At 53.1% G+C, this 13073-nt stretch overlaps 2 protein-coding genes across 4 annotated transcripts in view; one reads left to right on the top strand and one right to left on the bottom strand.

Annotated features, from left to right (window-relative positions):
- LOC127470628 (coiled-coil domain-containing protein 81-like) overlaps positions 1 to 13073 on the bottom strand; it is a 165760-nt gene that overhangs the window by 34560 nt on the left and 118127 nt on the right. The gene's annotated exons all lie outside the window — the stretch shown is intronic.
- The window catches only part of EPHB2 (EPH receptor B2), a 108751-nt gene that overhangs the window by 79102 nt on the left and 16576 nt on the right, over positions 1 to 13073 (top strand). For both annotated transcript variants that reach the window (XM_051786325.1, XM_051786326.1), the window contains exon 6: positions 9382 to 9506. In XM_051786325.1, the coding sequence (XP_051642285.1) occupies positions 9382 to 9506 (125 nt within the window). The remainder of the gene's footprint in view (positions 1 to 9381; positions 9507 to 13073) is intronic.

Below are 13073 nucleotides of genomic sequence, written 5' to 3'. Positions count from 1 at the left end.
TGGTGAGGCCCTGGCACAGGTTGCCCACAGAAGCTGTGGCTGCCCCATCCCTGGGAGTGTTCAAGGCCAGGTTGGACCGGGCCTGGAGCAACCTGGGCCAGTGGAAGGTGTCCCTGCCCATGGCAGGGGGTGGGATGAAATGGGCTTTAAGGTCCCTTCCAACCCAAACCATTCTGGGATTCTGTGGATGCTCTGCACAGGCCTGACTCTTTCAAGAAATATTTCTCTACTCTGAGCTTTCTATATTTGAAATTCTGATCAGGCTGTTGCTCAGGACAGTTTTCATTGCAATTAATTGGCATTTTCTGGGAAAAGTATAATTTTATGGAAAATCTGGGGGGCAAGTTGGAGGCGTGGGGGTCTGGCTCCTGCCAGCATTCCTACTGCCCTTCTGCTGATGATCATCAGTTCCCTGATCTGGAGCAGATGGAGAGGGGGCAGGAGGTGGGAACAACCTTGGCACTGGGTAAACCCAACCCTCTCCATCAGCCACATGAGGGGTGCCAGGATCCTCTGGAGCACCTCCTCAGTGTGGGAACAAAGCCCTGCCCTCCTCCACAGCCCAGTGGCACATGCAAATGGGCACTGCAAACCCCATGAAACAAAGAGCTCAAAGACAGCCAAAGCCTTCGGCTGCCTGGGCCAAGTCGCTGGGCTTGTGGCATTAACAACTGCTTTAAAGTCTGTAATCTACACCAAAGCCTGCCTTGATCCAAGTGGGGCCAGAGCCAGGACCAGCTTTGCCATGTCCTTGAGATTTTCCAGCGTTTTGTAGTTACAGACTCAAGGAGCTGGAGGCCGGGCCCGCTGGGAAGTTTTCCAGGCACTCGACACAGTGTGGGCACCAGCCTGATGGGGCCACCTTGCCAGGAACCTCGGGAACAAAAACCTCACACTCTGCGAAGCACCAGCCTCCCAGAGCTCCAGCAAGACCAGGAATCCCCCAGACCTGAGGGTTTTGCTGCTTTAAGGGCAAATGTTGTTTATTTAAGAGCCCCAGTCCTGTCTGTCACCCCCTGCTTTCCTCAGCTTCTGCTGGAGAGTATTGATTCCAAAAGTGTGTGGCTCCTGAAATGCCATCACAGGGGTGGGAGTGGGCAAGGAATTGGGTGGTCAAATGTTATAATAGTCCAAGGAATAGTGAACCCCTCTAGCAGGAGAGAGTCACACACACACAAGTGCTGGTGGTGGGGCTTCTGGAGGTCTCCAGCCCAACCTTACACACAAAGCAGGGTCACCAGGGTCCCCATGGAGGGCAGGTCAGGAGAAGTTTCCCTTCCTCCCTTCCTCACCCAGATGTTCCTCCCTATGGTGCTTCCAGTGCTCACATTGGAGGAAGGCATCTCAAATTCAAATCCATTCTCCAGGAGGGCCCATGGCACAAAAGCCCACGAGGCTTCAACAGCAGGAGAGAACTTGACTGAGAAAAGCAGGAGGAAGGTTTTAATCAGAGAAATCATTTTCAGTTCAATACCTGGATGTGCTTGGACTCTGAGCTCGGTAGGAGCACAAAGAACTGGAGCCTTGGTAGGACCTGGACTGGGGAGAGTGGGTCCATTGCTCAGTGACAGTCACCTGCTGGGGACCTTTTGGGACTGGGGTACTGTAGGGCAAGGAGGGCTGCTTTGGGTTAGGTGTCCTTTGGGTGAGATACTGGTGCAAGACATCCAGGTCTCTGGGAAAGTGGGCAGTGAGTTGTCATGGATTTCCACTCTACCCTTGCTGGGGAAACAGAGGTCAGTCCCCATACCCCCTGTGCCTACCTCAACTTCCTGAAGCCTTGCACAGAGGCCCTGTGTGCTCCTGCCACTTCAAACACAGTTTTCCAGGTGCTGCTGGAGTCTGGATCCCAGCCTAGATGTCTCCAAGCCCTGTGGTTTCAAGGTCAGGGAGGCCCTTGCTCCTTGAGGGATCACAGCACCACTGCACAGTGTCACCCTTCGGCCTCTCTGCAGCGGGCTCCAAGTGCAGGAGGAGCTCTGAGAACCCTGTACTGAGGAATAGACTCCCAGAGAATCCTGTTCCCCCCGTGTTGGAGCTACCCGGGTGACCCAGTGAGACTGAGTCCCTGGGTGGAGGCAGTGAGAGGGAAGCTTGCCCCCTTCCCCCAAGGTTTTCCAAGTCCACATTGGCAGGGCAGTCACAGGCATCCCCTGCCAGATGCTCTGACACAACTTTCTCCCCCACATCTCCCCATTCAGGGCCCTGTCCCGTGGCCTCTGGACTGGCTGGTGCCTTGCAGCATCATGGTGCATTTCCCTGCCACTCTGTCTTCAGCTGGGGGTCAGGCAGTTAATCCTGACCCCGGCTCGCAGCCGCTGCTGCTCGGGGGTAATTGAAAATGCCAGAATTCCCTGCTGACCCTCCTATAATAAAAGCAGTTCCCCCAGTCCGGTAACCTGACACTCCAGGGACCAAGATCTGTCAGGAGGGTTCTGAGGAGATGCTGGAAAACTCCCAGCTGTTCACCTCAGTTTTCCCCTGGGTGATTTCAAAGTGTTGCCGGGGAGAGGCCACGGGCCAGGCTGGCTTTGCTCTCTCTCTGTGGTGAGTGTTTTCCAGAGCAAATGTTGACTCTGTCTGACATGACATGGGTTAGTGGTATTAGTGTGATCAGAGATAGGGGTTTGCTGCCTGTAACCTGACTCTCCCAGCTAAGCCAGCAGAGGAATGGGGAGTCTTTGATTTTCCCGGGATCTCCACAGCTCTGACCGTCTGGCAAGGAGCGAGCGGCTGAGCCTTGGGACTGGCAGGTGAAGGGGGGGCTGGCTGCAAAGTGGGGGGCAGATTGCATGGCAGCGTTTCAAATGGGTATAGAGATGATGAAAGAGAAGCTGTGGAAAGATCCTGGTGTCCCCCCAGCAGGCTGGAGCCACACAGTCCCACCAGGCACTCCCAGGCAGCATTGCAGACGGTGCTGCCGGTGGAGTCTGAGCCCCTGGGCTGCTCCCTGGCTGCATCCTTGGCTGATGGCACTGTCTTTTCCCTTTTTATTCCCTTTACACCAGCAGTCCAGCTTCCCAGCCTGCACAGTGTGACCTTCCACAGGCTTGGAAGTGACCCTGGAGTGCCATGGGCATTGTCCATTGTGTAACTGGAGGTGGGCTTGTTCCATAGCATCACCTCACTGGGAGCCAGACCTCCTAAAAACTGGTGGCAGCCACAGCCCCTGGCAGTTGTGGTGGCCTAAGACACAGAAAATTGGCTCCTTCTATCAGTCTGTTAGCAATAAGGGTATGTGGAGCCCTGGTGTGTGCCTTGGGATGGGGTGAACCAGAATATAGTGAATCCCAGAATCCCAGAATCCCAGACTGGTTTGGGTTGGAAAGGACCTTAAAGCTCATCTCATTCCACCCCTGCCATGGACACCCTTACACTAGACCAGGTTGCTCCAAGTCCAACTTCCAGAGATGGGATAGGAGGGAGATCTCCTTAGGATACTGAAAAAGCAAGTCTGGGAGAAAGGAGCAGTTTCTAGATGGAAGCTCTCGTTGAATAAAAGAGGAAGGTGCCTCAGCAGATGTCCTGAGGCTCCTGGTCCTGTTCAGAGTTGTGGTGTGGTGGGGATGGGTTGGGGTGGGAGCTGCCTAAGAACCCTCAAAACAACTCAGAGACATAAAATCAAGGAGGAAAATGGGCCTATTTCTTTCCCATTGCCCCAAAACAATTCTTCATTATGTGATGTCCCCCTGCTGCTTTTTGTCAGCTTTATCATAATGAATTGCCCTAAGCTTTACAGAGCAGTTTTAGCAATTACACTAATTTTGGATGGATCGAGGGTCTCTCACCCCTCTCCCAGCAGGACACAGGGGGTGATAGGAAATGCTGCAACAGCCTCAGTCCCCTGGGGTTGGGTCTGACCCCGGGCTGCAGGGAGGGGCAAGGAGTGAGGAAGCAGCAGCCACCTCATCCCTCCAGCTCAGTGGACACAGCTGAAAAAAACAGTGGACGTGCCCAGTGGAGAGGGAAGAGCAGCTCTGCAGAGCTGGCTGAGGGCTGGGCTGAGCCAGGGAAGTGGCCCTGGCAGCCAGGAGGGACAACCCTGTCCGGGGGGCATCAGGGAGGGGATTGTCCTGCTCTGCTCTGCCCTGGGGTAGCCTCACCTCAATATTGGATGTTCAGACCTGGGTGTTATGGAAGCTTTTCCCAATTTTCTCCTGAATTGCTGTGTTCTTGCACTGACTCTTTGTTCCACCCTGGGGTTTGCAGCTGGTGTGACCTTCTTTCAGCTTTTTCTGTCATCGAGAAGTGACTGTTTTTCCTGGAAAACTCACATTTCTTTCCTTCTTATTTTCTTCCATTTCCTTCTTTCCCTTAATCTTTTTTTTTTTTTTATCATTTCCAGCAAGCTCAAAAGAAGTAAATCCTCATACAGAAGTAAAATTATGGCTATGGCAAGCCTGAGGCTTCACAATGTGACCAACACACCCCTTTGTCCCTACAGGAGATCAGGCAAATCCTTAGTTACAGAATCCAAAGCCTCTTGTGGAGGATCAGTTCTGGTTAAGCTGCCTCTGTGTGATGGATCTGGGCCACCTGGGGTTTTGGTTTCTCTCAGCAGAGGCTGCTTTAAGTAGCCCATGAGGCTGGTGGCCATGCAGCTCTCTGGGGCCTTGCCCATGTCACAACATCCTCTTGGAGCAACTCTGTCAGAGTAAAACCTGGACATGCTTTCCATCAAGGATGTGAGCCTGGAAAGAGAGATGTGCCTGTTTAGGATCTTTGGCAAAAGCTCCTCTTAAAAAAAAAGAAAAAGCTCTTTTGTAGAATTTCATAGAATTGACTTCAGCTTCATAATCAGGGCCCAGAGCGTCACTTTTGGTCTCTTTTTTTCTCCTTTTTTTTTTTTTCCTTCAGAATTCATGCTTTAAAATGCTGGATATGCCTCAGCTACAACACCTGGGAGGCAGGACACAGAGGAGGGGGCCTCATTTACAGGGATGTGGCAGAGAAAGATTGTGCTTTATGGTCAAAAATTGTCATTTTATACCTGGAGGTAATCAAAAAGATGGAAAGGTACTGATAGAGAGGGGATACATCAAGGGTCTAGCTGTGATCAGTGTCCTGTGGCCATCTGGGGGTTTGGGATGATGACCATGGAAGTGTCCCTCACATTCCTCCTGTCACATGAGAGACATTGGCCTTGTACATTAGTGGATTTTCATTAAGCTTGTTTGACACTCCAGGGGTGGTTTGGGCTTGGTTTATTTCTCCAGCAATTTGGAGAAGCCACAGGGCTCCACTAAGAGGAATCTGAGGCCATCCCTGACAAAGAGGATGCAGAAAAGTGCCTTTCAAGGGCTGAAATGATTCGTTTCACCTCAAAATGACATTGGGGCTCAAGGGCTTCAGTCATGAGAAGTGTTTCCATCCTCTGTGGAATGAAGCTCTGTTTATTTTTTGTGTTGTTGCTACACCAGGAGACACCATTGGGATAAATCTGCCTCTGCTCACACCCTCATGGGTGATGTCTCAGGGTGATCGTGGCTCTGAGAGCGGGGACGCTCCATATCTGATCTCCTCTGTGTGTCACAGGGCACAGTCACCTCTCTGGACGTCTGTGTCATGATCCAGCTGAAGCTTTTTCTCCCAGCTGCACCTGGGAAAGTCACTCTGAGGTCTGGCTGACTCCACTATAAACTGGTTTCAAACTCAGACACCCAGTCCCAGCCCATCCCTGACTCACAGAACTGGGAGCCTCTCTCTGCACCCCAGCTCCTCATCTGGGGTCAAGGTGTGACCACATTTCATGGCTTTGCAGAGTTCAGTGCTCTCTTAGTGAAAATTGAGGATGTTTAAATTGAGGGTGTTTAAAGAGAAGACAGAGCCCAGCTTTCCCCAGAGGTGCACAGTGAAGACGACAGTAGAAAGGGACACAAGGGACAATGAGCAAAGTTCCAGTGGAATGGCAGAAAAAGCTTCTTCCCCCAAAAAGAGTGAGGCTGGTGCTCAGAGAGCCCGTGGGATTACTGTCATGGGCATGTTTGGATCCCAGCTGGACACAGTCCTGAGCAAAGTGATCTGATTTTGAAGTTACTCTGCCATGCACTTGGACCAGAAACATCCAGGGGTCACTTCTGACCTGAATCTTCCTGAGGTTTTACTCTTGTGCACTCCCCTGGTGTCTGTGGTAACAGGAGTGGTTTCTGAGGAGACAGTGGGGAGGTTCCTGCCCATCCAGAGACACTGCCTTGCCCCAGGTGTAGGAAAAGCGCTGAAGATGCTGTAGTCATTCATCTCACCTGCCTCCTCCCACCATGCAGCACATTTGCCTCATTAAGGCTCATCAGATGAGCTCCACCTCATCCATTTGGGTCTTTTCCTGGGCCAGACTGGGGTGGGTTCCCCAGGTACACAGCAGCCTGGCCTGGCTGCTCACAAATGAGTCACACACATCTTCCTGGAGTTGGGTACCTTGTGCAGCTTCCTCAGCACAGCCTGGAGAAGCAGGAGATCCCTTGCAGGATCTGTGTACTCCCAGATTGTGGAGTGCATGGAACTGGAAGAGCAACATCTCAGAGACCTCACTCCCACCAGGAGGAACCTGAAGCTGGGGAGCTTCTCCAGCTGCAAGGCCACTGAACCTCTGTCTAAATCACGAGGTATGGCCACATCCAATTTCTGTGGTGGGACAGGTCTGCCTGTGTGTGGCCCCTGTCCTGAAACAGCCTGTCTAAATCATGGGATGTTGCCACATCCTGGTGGGACAGGTCTGTGCAGCCCCTGTCCTGGGATAGCCCGTAGGAGTGTGGGATCAGTTCCCAGAGCAGATGCCAGAGAGACCTCGGGCTGTGCTCCCCCCTCAGTCCTGTCCCTTCCAAGCTGCAGGGCACCTGGAGCATAGTCACATCTCCCTTCCAAGGCTTGACTCCAGAGAGAGATAAATCACAGATGTCCTATGAAATCTGTGTTGACAGGGAAGCAGCAAGCTCCAGCAAGAGCTGACAGGCTCCAGAGATGTTACCTGTGTTTTATCTTAATGCTGGCATGAGAAGCTATTCCCAGGAGTGTGTAAAGATGTGGCCTGAAGCAGTGGGACAGGAGGGAGGCAATGCCTTGTCCATGGAGCAAGGGCAGGGCTGAGGTGATACAGAGGGTTTCAGACTGGTGGGTAATGGGGCTTGGCTTTGCCAGGAATGGATGGAAGGATTAGTCTCAGGATCTGTTAGGATCCCAGAATTGTTTGGGTTGGAAGGGACCTTACAGTTCATCTCATTCCACCCCCTGCCATGGGCAGGGACACCTACCACTAGACCAGCTTGCTCCAACCTGGCCTTGAACACTCCCAATGATGGAAGTCCTCTGCCCTCCTTCAGTTTTACTAAGTTCTGGACAAAACTAGAGCTCGGCAACACTCTGCTGAAGCTAATAGACATCAGGATTCCTTCAGGAGTGGGGAAATCCAGGCAGGTGAAGGGAAACCCAGGCAGCAGTGTGGTGGCTTTACCCATACCCAGCCCCTTGGCACACAGACATTGAACATCCTGGGAGCTGCAGTGCTCTGAGTCCAGAAAACCAGCAGTGAAGAGGCAGATGGTGGATCAGAAAACTGGCTTTTGTGGGTGTATTTGAGAGGAGCAGCTCCATGGTAATTCCTTGCAGTGCTGTGCAGGAACACTCTGGAGCCACGCTGGTCCAAGTACCATGGTCCTACTGCTGCAATCCCAGCTGGCACAGCTCCTGTTGCTGCCCAGGATGCCAAGGGGAGCCAGCCTGGGGATAGGTGTGAGGCACTGCTTTGTGTGCTGCTCCTCTGAGCTGTGTCTCAGAGCTGTCAAATGAGTTATTCTTCATGAAATATTGAAAGGGTTGGACTTGGTAAAAGCCCATCTGAGTGCAAACCTCTCTGCATCCATTTGTATCCAGGCCTAGCATACAAGTGACGGGGAAGCTTTCATGCTCCTGCTCCAGTCCTCTCCCACCCCTGAGGCTTCCCCTCTGCCCTGGAGCTGCTGGAGCGGTGAGTCTGCGCTGGCAGACGTGCCAGGGCTAAGCTCAGCTGGAGTTCACACTCTCCAGGGCAGGGCTGGTGCTGGGTGAGGTCTGGAAAGGCCTTGGACTGATGTGGATGTGTCAGCAGTGCCGTGGGCAAGGTGGGCAGGGTGGGCAAGGTGCTCAGCTCGCTGCTCTCAGTGCAGAGGAGAGGAGGCAGCACAGGCACCCGTGTGTGTGTCAGCCCTCCAGCAAGGGTGGGTGGCTGATCCTGCAGTGCTGTGGCATCTCTGCTGTCAGTACCTACAACCAGAGAATCACAGGTTATCCCTGAGCTGGGAGGCACCCCCAAGAATCATCCACTCCAACTGCTGGCCCTTCACAGGGCACCCCAGCAATCCCACTGTGTCCCTGAAAGCGTTGTCCAAACTCTGCCTCGGGGCCATGACCACTGCCCTGGGGAGCCTGTTGAGTGCCTGGCCACTCTCTGGGGGAAGAACCTTTTCCTGAGATCCAGCCTAACCCTCCCCTGACACACCTCCAGCCCCGATGAGCTCTGCAGCCTCCTGATCCAGCTGGATCACGAGCAGCCCAGGCTGTTGGCTCACCTGCCCCAGGCTCCGCAGCAGGAGCAGAGCCGGCCGGAGTTTCCCAGGGAGGTGGCAGCTCCGTGCCGTGGTCCCTGCCCCACGGGCCTGTCAGAACAGCTCCCCAGGACAGCTTTCCCACGCCGTGGCACCAGCGCTGTTCCCGCCTGGCCCCGTGTCAAAGCCACGGCGGCGACGTGGGGGCCACGCGGTGGCAGCTGCCCGGGCAGGGCCCTTGGTGCCCGTGGGACGAGTGGCATCTGGGGGGTGCTGCTTGCAGGGGCCGGGCCGGCCGGGCGGCTCTGCATTGTCAGCGTGTCAGGTCAGGTTTGTGCTGCCTGCTCACGCCGCTGGATGCGCTGGATGCACCTCCCGTGGTTGGAGTGTGCAGCTGGCAGACCCCACACGCCCAGCCGAGGAGCTTCCCGTGCCCTCCAGAGACTTGGGAAGCTCCTCCCAAGCCTTGGAAAGCTTCCCTATGCAAATGGCAAAGTGCAAAGCCCCCGATTTCCCCATGGCAAGTGGGAAGGATTGCATGTTACTGGGCTGGTGGGGCTTTTCCCAGCTGGAACAATGCTGTGCTTGCTCCAACCCTGGGCTTGTTTTGCCTTGGAATTATGTCTTTTCCTGCTGGAGACACTGCCCTATGTGTTTTCTAATTACAAACTCAGTGGAAGCGTTTTTTTCCTTCCCTAACCACTCTCTACAAACAGCAAAATCCAGGATCTCCTGACCACTGAGCTGGGAGTGAATTCCACAGCTCCAAACATCAGTAACCCACCTGCCTGCCTCCAGCCTGGGCTGTGGGTCTCACCTGTGCTGGTGTCTGACTGAGGTCCCTGCCTTGCTCTCTTTCTTCCAGCTCCTTCTGCCGTGTCCATCATGCACCAGGTGAGCCGCACCGTTGACAGCATCACCCTCTCCTGGTCCCAGCCTGACCAGCCCAACGGAGTCATCCTGGACTATGAGCTGCAGTATTATGAGAAGGTACCACAGCTTTTGGGGAGAGGAGGGGGTACAGAGCTCTGCTTAGGGGTGTAACACCAGCTACAGCACTTGGCTGATCAGCAGGTTACTTCTCTTGCTGCCCTTGGCCATGGGGGTGGCAGTGGCCATCAGCCCTCCAGACCCCAGTCCCAGTGACCCAAGTGTGGAAAATCTGCTGGTCATTCAGGAGGAGCTTCTCCCTTCACCTCCACAGCACTTGGGGCAGGTGGACCCACTGCAGGGAGAGTTGGGTAGCCAAGAGTCTGGTTTTTCTCTTCCCTGTACTGGAAGAATGGGGATTGGTGGGAATATCCAGTCCAGGGCCAGAGCACACTTTTTGGGTGTCCCATCCTGGAGGTTTTATGGAATGCTGTCCCTAGATTTGCACCAAAGGTGAGTTTGGCATGAGTTTAGCATCCTGAACCTCGGTGCTGTACCAGGGAGAATCTGTCCCATGCTCCCATGGAGGGCCCACACTGCAGGATGGGGTCGGTGTGAAGGGCTCCTGCAGCTCTGGCTCTTTCATCCCAGAGGAACGTGCCCCTTCCACCATCTCCCTGCTCAGAAGAGCAGAGGGATTTCAGTCTGGACTATGCCAGGGTGTCCATCCCATGGGGCTGGAGTTGTGTGGCTGCTTAGAGACCTGAAGACCACATAGGTATTAGTTCCAGGACCTGCCAGGCTCTGCTGGTGAACTCCATCCGTGTGACCCAGGGGAGGTGGGGAGCTGGAGATTTCTCCTTTTGGGAATCTGCCCCCTTACACAAGAGCTTATAAACATTATACGTTATAAATTGCAAACCAACTAATTAAAAAGCTTTATGATTAAATGGAACTGAAAATATTTTTCCCAGCAGTTGCCGGAAGAAATGATTAATCCCCCCCCCACTGCCTGCCTGTGACCTATTTTCTCATCACCAAGAGCCAGAGGGAGAACAGGGAGGAGGGGGTGCTCCTTTGTAAGCTGTTAAATAGGTCCTGACCTATATTGCATAAATCACAGCCATTTATTTGACCCTTGGAAACGATCCCAGAATATGTGGCAAGATAGATGAGTAGATAACAAGACAGATCTGGAAAGCAAGAGGGGTCCCTGGGGACCCTCAATGTAGAAGCTGAAGACCTCAAGGAGTTCATTCTCCTCCTCTTACTTTCTCCTAATCTCTCACCCTCTTTCTTTCATCCCTCTCCCCTCTGTTTTCTGGGGGAGGCTGTAAATAAAGGGAATTTTTGTCTAAAACATTGGGCTGCTGGTGATGGTCGGTCTTTGCAGGCAGCCACAAGGTGAGTGTTGTCAGAGCTTAGGGCACTGTGTCCCTGATGATAGGGACAAGTGGCCCAAGCCACTCTCAGGCATCAGGGAGAGAGCACAGAGGACAACCCGAGCAGCCCCACGTGCTGGGTGCTCTCTGTCCTGGTATTTCATGAAGTTATGGAATCATCCCAGAATGAGTTTGGGTTGGAGGGACCTTAAAGCTCATCTAATCCCACCCCCTGCCGTGAGCAGGGACACTTTCCACTCTCCCATGTTGCTGCAAGCCCTGTCCAACCTGAACTTCCAGGGATGGGGCAGCCACAGCTTCTGTGGGCAACCTGTGCCAGGGCCTCCCCACCCTCACAAGGAAGGATTTCTTCCCAATATCCCACCTAACCCTGCCTCTGCCATTCCCCCTTGTCCTGTTCCTCCATCCCTTGTCCCCAGTCCCTCTCCAGCTCTCCTGGAGCCCCTTTCAGCCCTGGAAGGGGCTCTTAGGTCTCCCTGGAGTTTCCCTTCTCCATTTGACCACCCCCAGCTCTCCCAGCCTGGCTCCAGAGCAGAGGGGCTCCAGCCCTTGGAGCAGCTCCGTGGCCCCCTCTGGACTCGCTCCAGCAGCTCCACGTCCTTCCTGTGCTGGTCCCCCAGGGCTGGAGGCAGCTCTGCAGGGGGGTCTCACCTGAGCAGAGCAGAGGGGCAGAATCATCTAAACCTCATGGTACCTTTTTTTTCTGTTTCTTTGGTTGAAGAACAACATGCCTATGACTCCTCCCCAAGCAAGGGATGTGTGTATGTGCACAAGGACACTCTGTCCTGCTCGGGCTGACGGGCCAGAGGTTAATCCCTGAATCCCAGGTTAGTTCCTGAATCCCAGGTTAGTCCCTGAATCCCAGGTTAGTCTGGCCACTGCAGGGCTGGGTTTTGCAATTGAAAGCCATTTACTGGGTGCCTGGGAACACTCCCAAAATGCAGGGCTTTGGCTCTGCTGTGCTCTTCCCCTGCTTCCCATCAATCTTGCAGTTGGATGGGGTGTGTGATACACCCCAGGTGTGTTCTCAGTCCACTACCAGTCTCTGCAGAGGTGATTTCCTTCCAAATATTTCACTGCAAACTGTCCCTCATGCTTCTGAATGCTCAGCAAAGATCTCTGGAGCTGTTTTAAGTTGTTTCTACTGGAATTTTTTTTTTTCCCCAGTAGAAAATTATGTTTTATTTTCATGAAAATAGCTCCAATGATGAATAGCAGCACACACATTTTGTATAAAAAGTGCCTTGGCTCTTCATTTTGAACCGATTCTCTTCTATGTAAAGAGATAAATTAAATTTAAAAAAAATTGGAAGAAATTATTTTAGCATTGACTGGAAAGAGCCACTCACAATACCTGAAACAAAGATATATTTTTGTTTCCCTTTCACAGATTATTTATAACATTGCTATTCTTAGGTGCTGTTAAAGGTGCCTGTACAAAGGCAACATTAAGAGTTGCTTTCACGTGGAGTTGGAGGGAATCAGTGCAGGTCGTTGTGCAAACCCTGCCTGACGTTGCTGCTCTCTGTGTTTTTTAATGTGGCTTTTTTCCACTTCCAAGAGGTACCTGCCAACATTTGCCCTACTGAAAGAAGTGTGTACTGTCTTCATGTAGAAAGGGCAGAGCAATTTTTGGCCAAAGTTGCCAAACTCATCCCAGAGTGTGGGAACTGGAGAGCCACTGCGGTGTCAAGCACTGCAAAGGGTAATCAGCTCTCCTCGTTATGCAAAATGATTGGGCTTGATTATGCTCATTTTGTAGTTGTTTGAAGACATTCAGCCCAGTTTGGTCACCAGTGTAATAGTTTAGGAGGCAAAGGAGCCCTTTGATGTCTCCTGGGCTGGCTGGGAGAGGTGACCTGTGCCAGCTGGAGCTGGAGGTGGGAGTAGAGCCCTTGTGGTGCCTGGGAGCTTCTGGTCAGAGCCCAACAGCCCCAGGATGGGGCTTGGACCAAGGATGCTGGAAGTGCTGCTCCTGGGCTGGCTCAGGGGACTTCAGGGAGGTGCAATGAGATGGTCCCTTCCAACCCAAACCATTCCATGATTCTCTGAGTTTTTCGACTCCATCCTGCAGTGTTGGACACCAGAATCCCTGAGCTCGGAGCCAAAGCTGCTGCCTGGCATTTCCCACCTGTCCCCAGGATGGAGTGAGAGCTGGGATAGCCATTCCCTCTTCATGCTGCCCAAAGGAGTGGGAAAACTGTGAGATCAAGAAGATGAAGAGGAAGCCTTGCCAGGGAGACCTGGGACAGCTTTTCTGCATTCCCAGTCCCTGCCTGGGGCC

This window comes from Manacus candei, unplaced genomic scaffold (assembly GCF_025592945.1).
Source record: "Manacus candei isolate 608988 ecotype Guabito, Panama unplaced genomic scaffold, ASM2559294v1 h1tg000022l, whole genome shotgun sequence".
Classification (NCBI taxonomy): domain Eukaryota; kingdom Metazoa; phylum Chordata; class Aves; order Passeriformes; family Pipridae; genus Manacus; species Manacus candei.
Note: the sequence above shows the minus strand (reverse complement) of the source record. Positions and strands in the feature narration are given on the sequence as shown.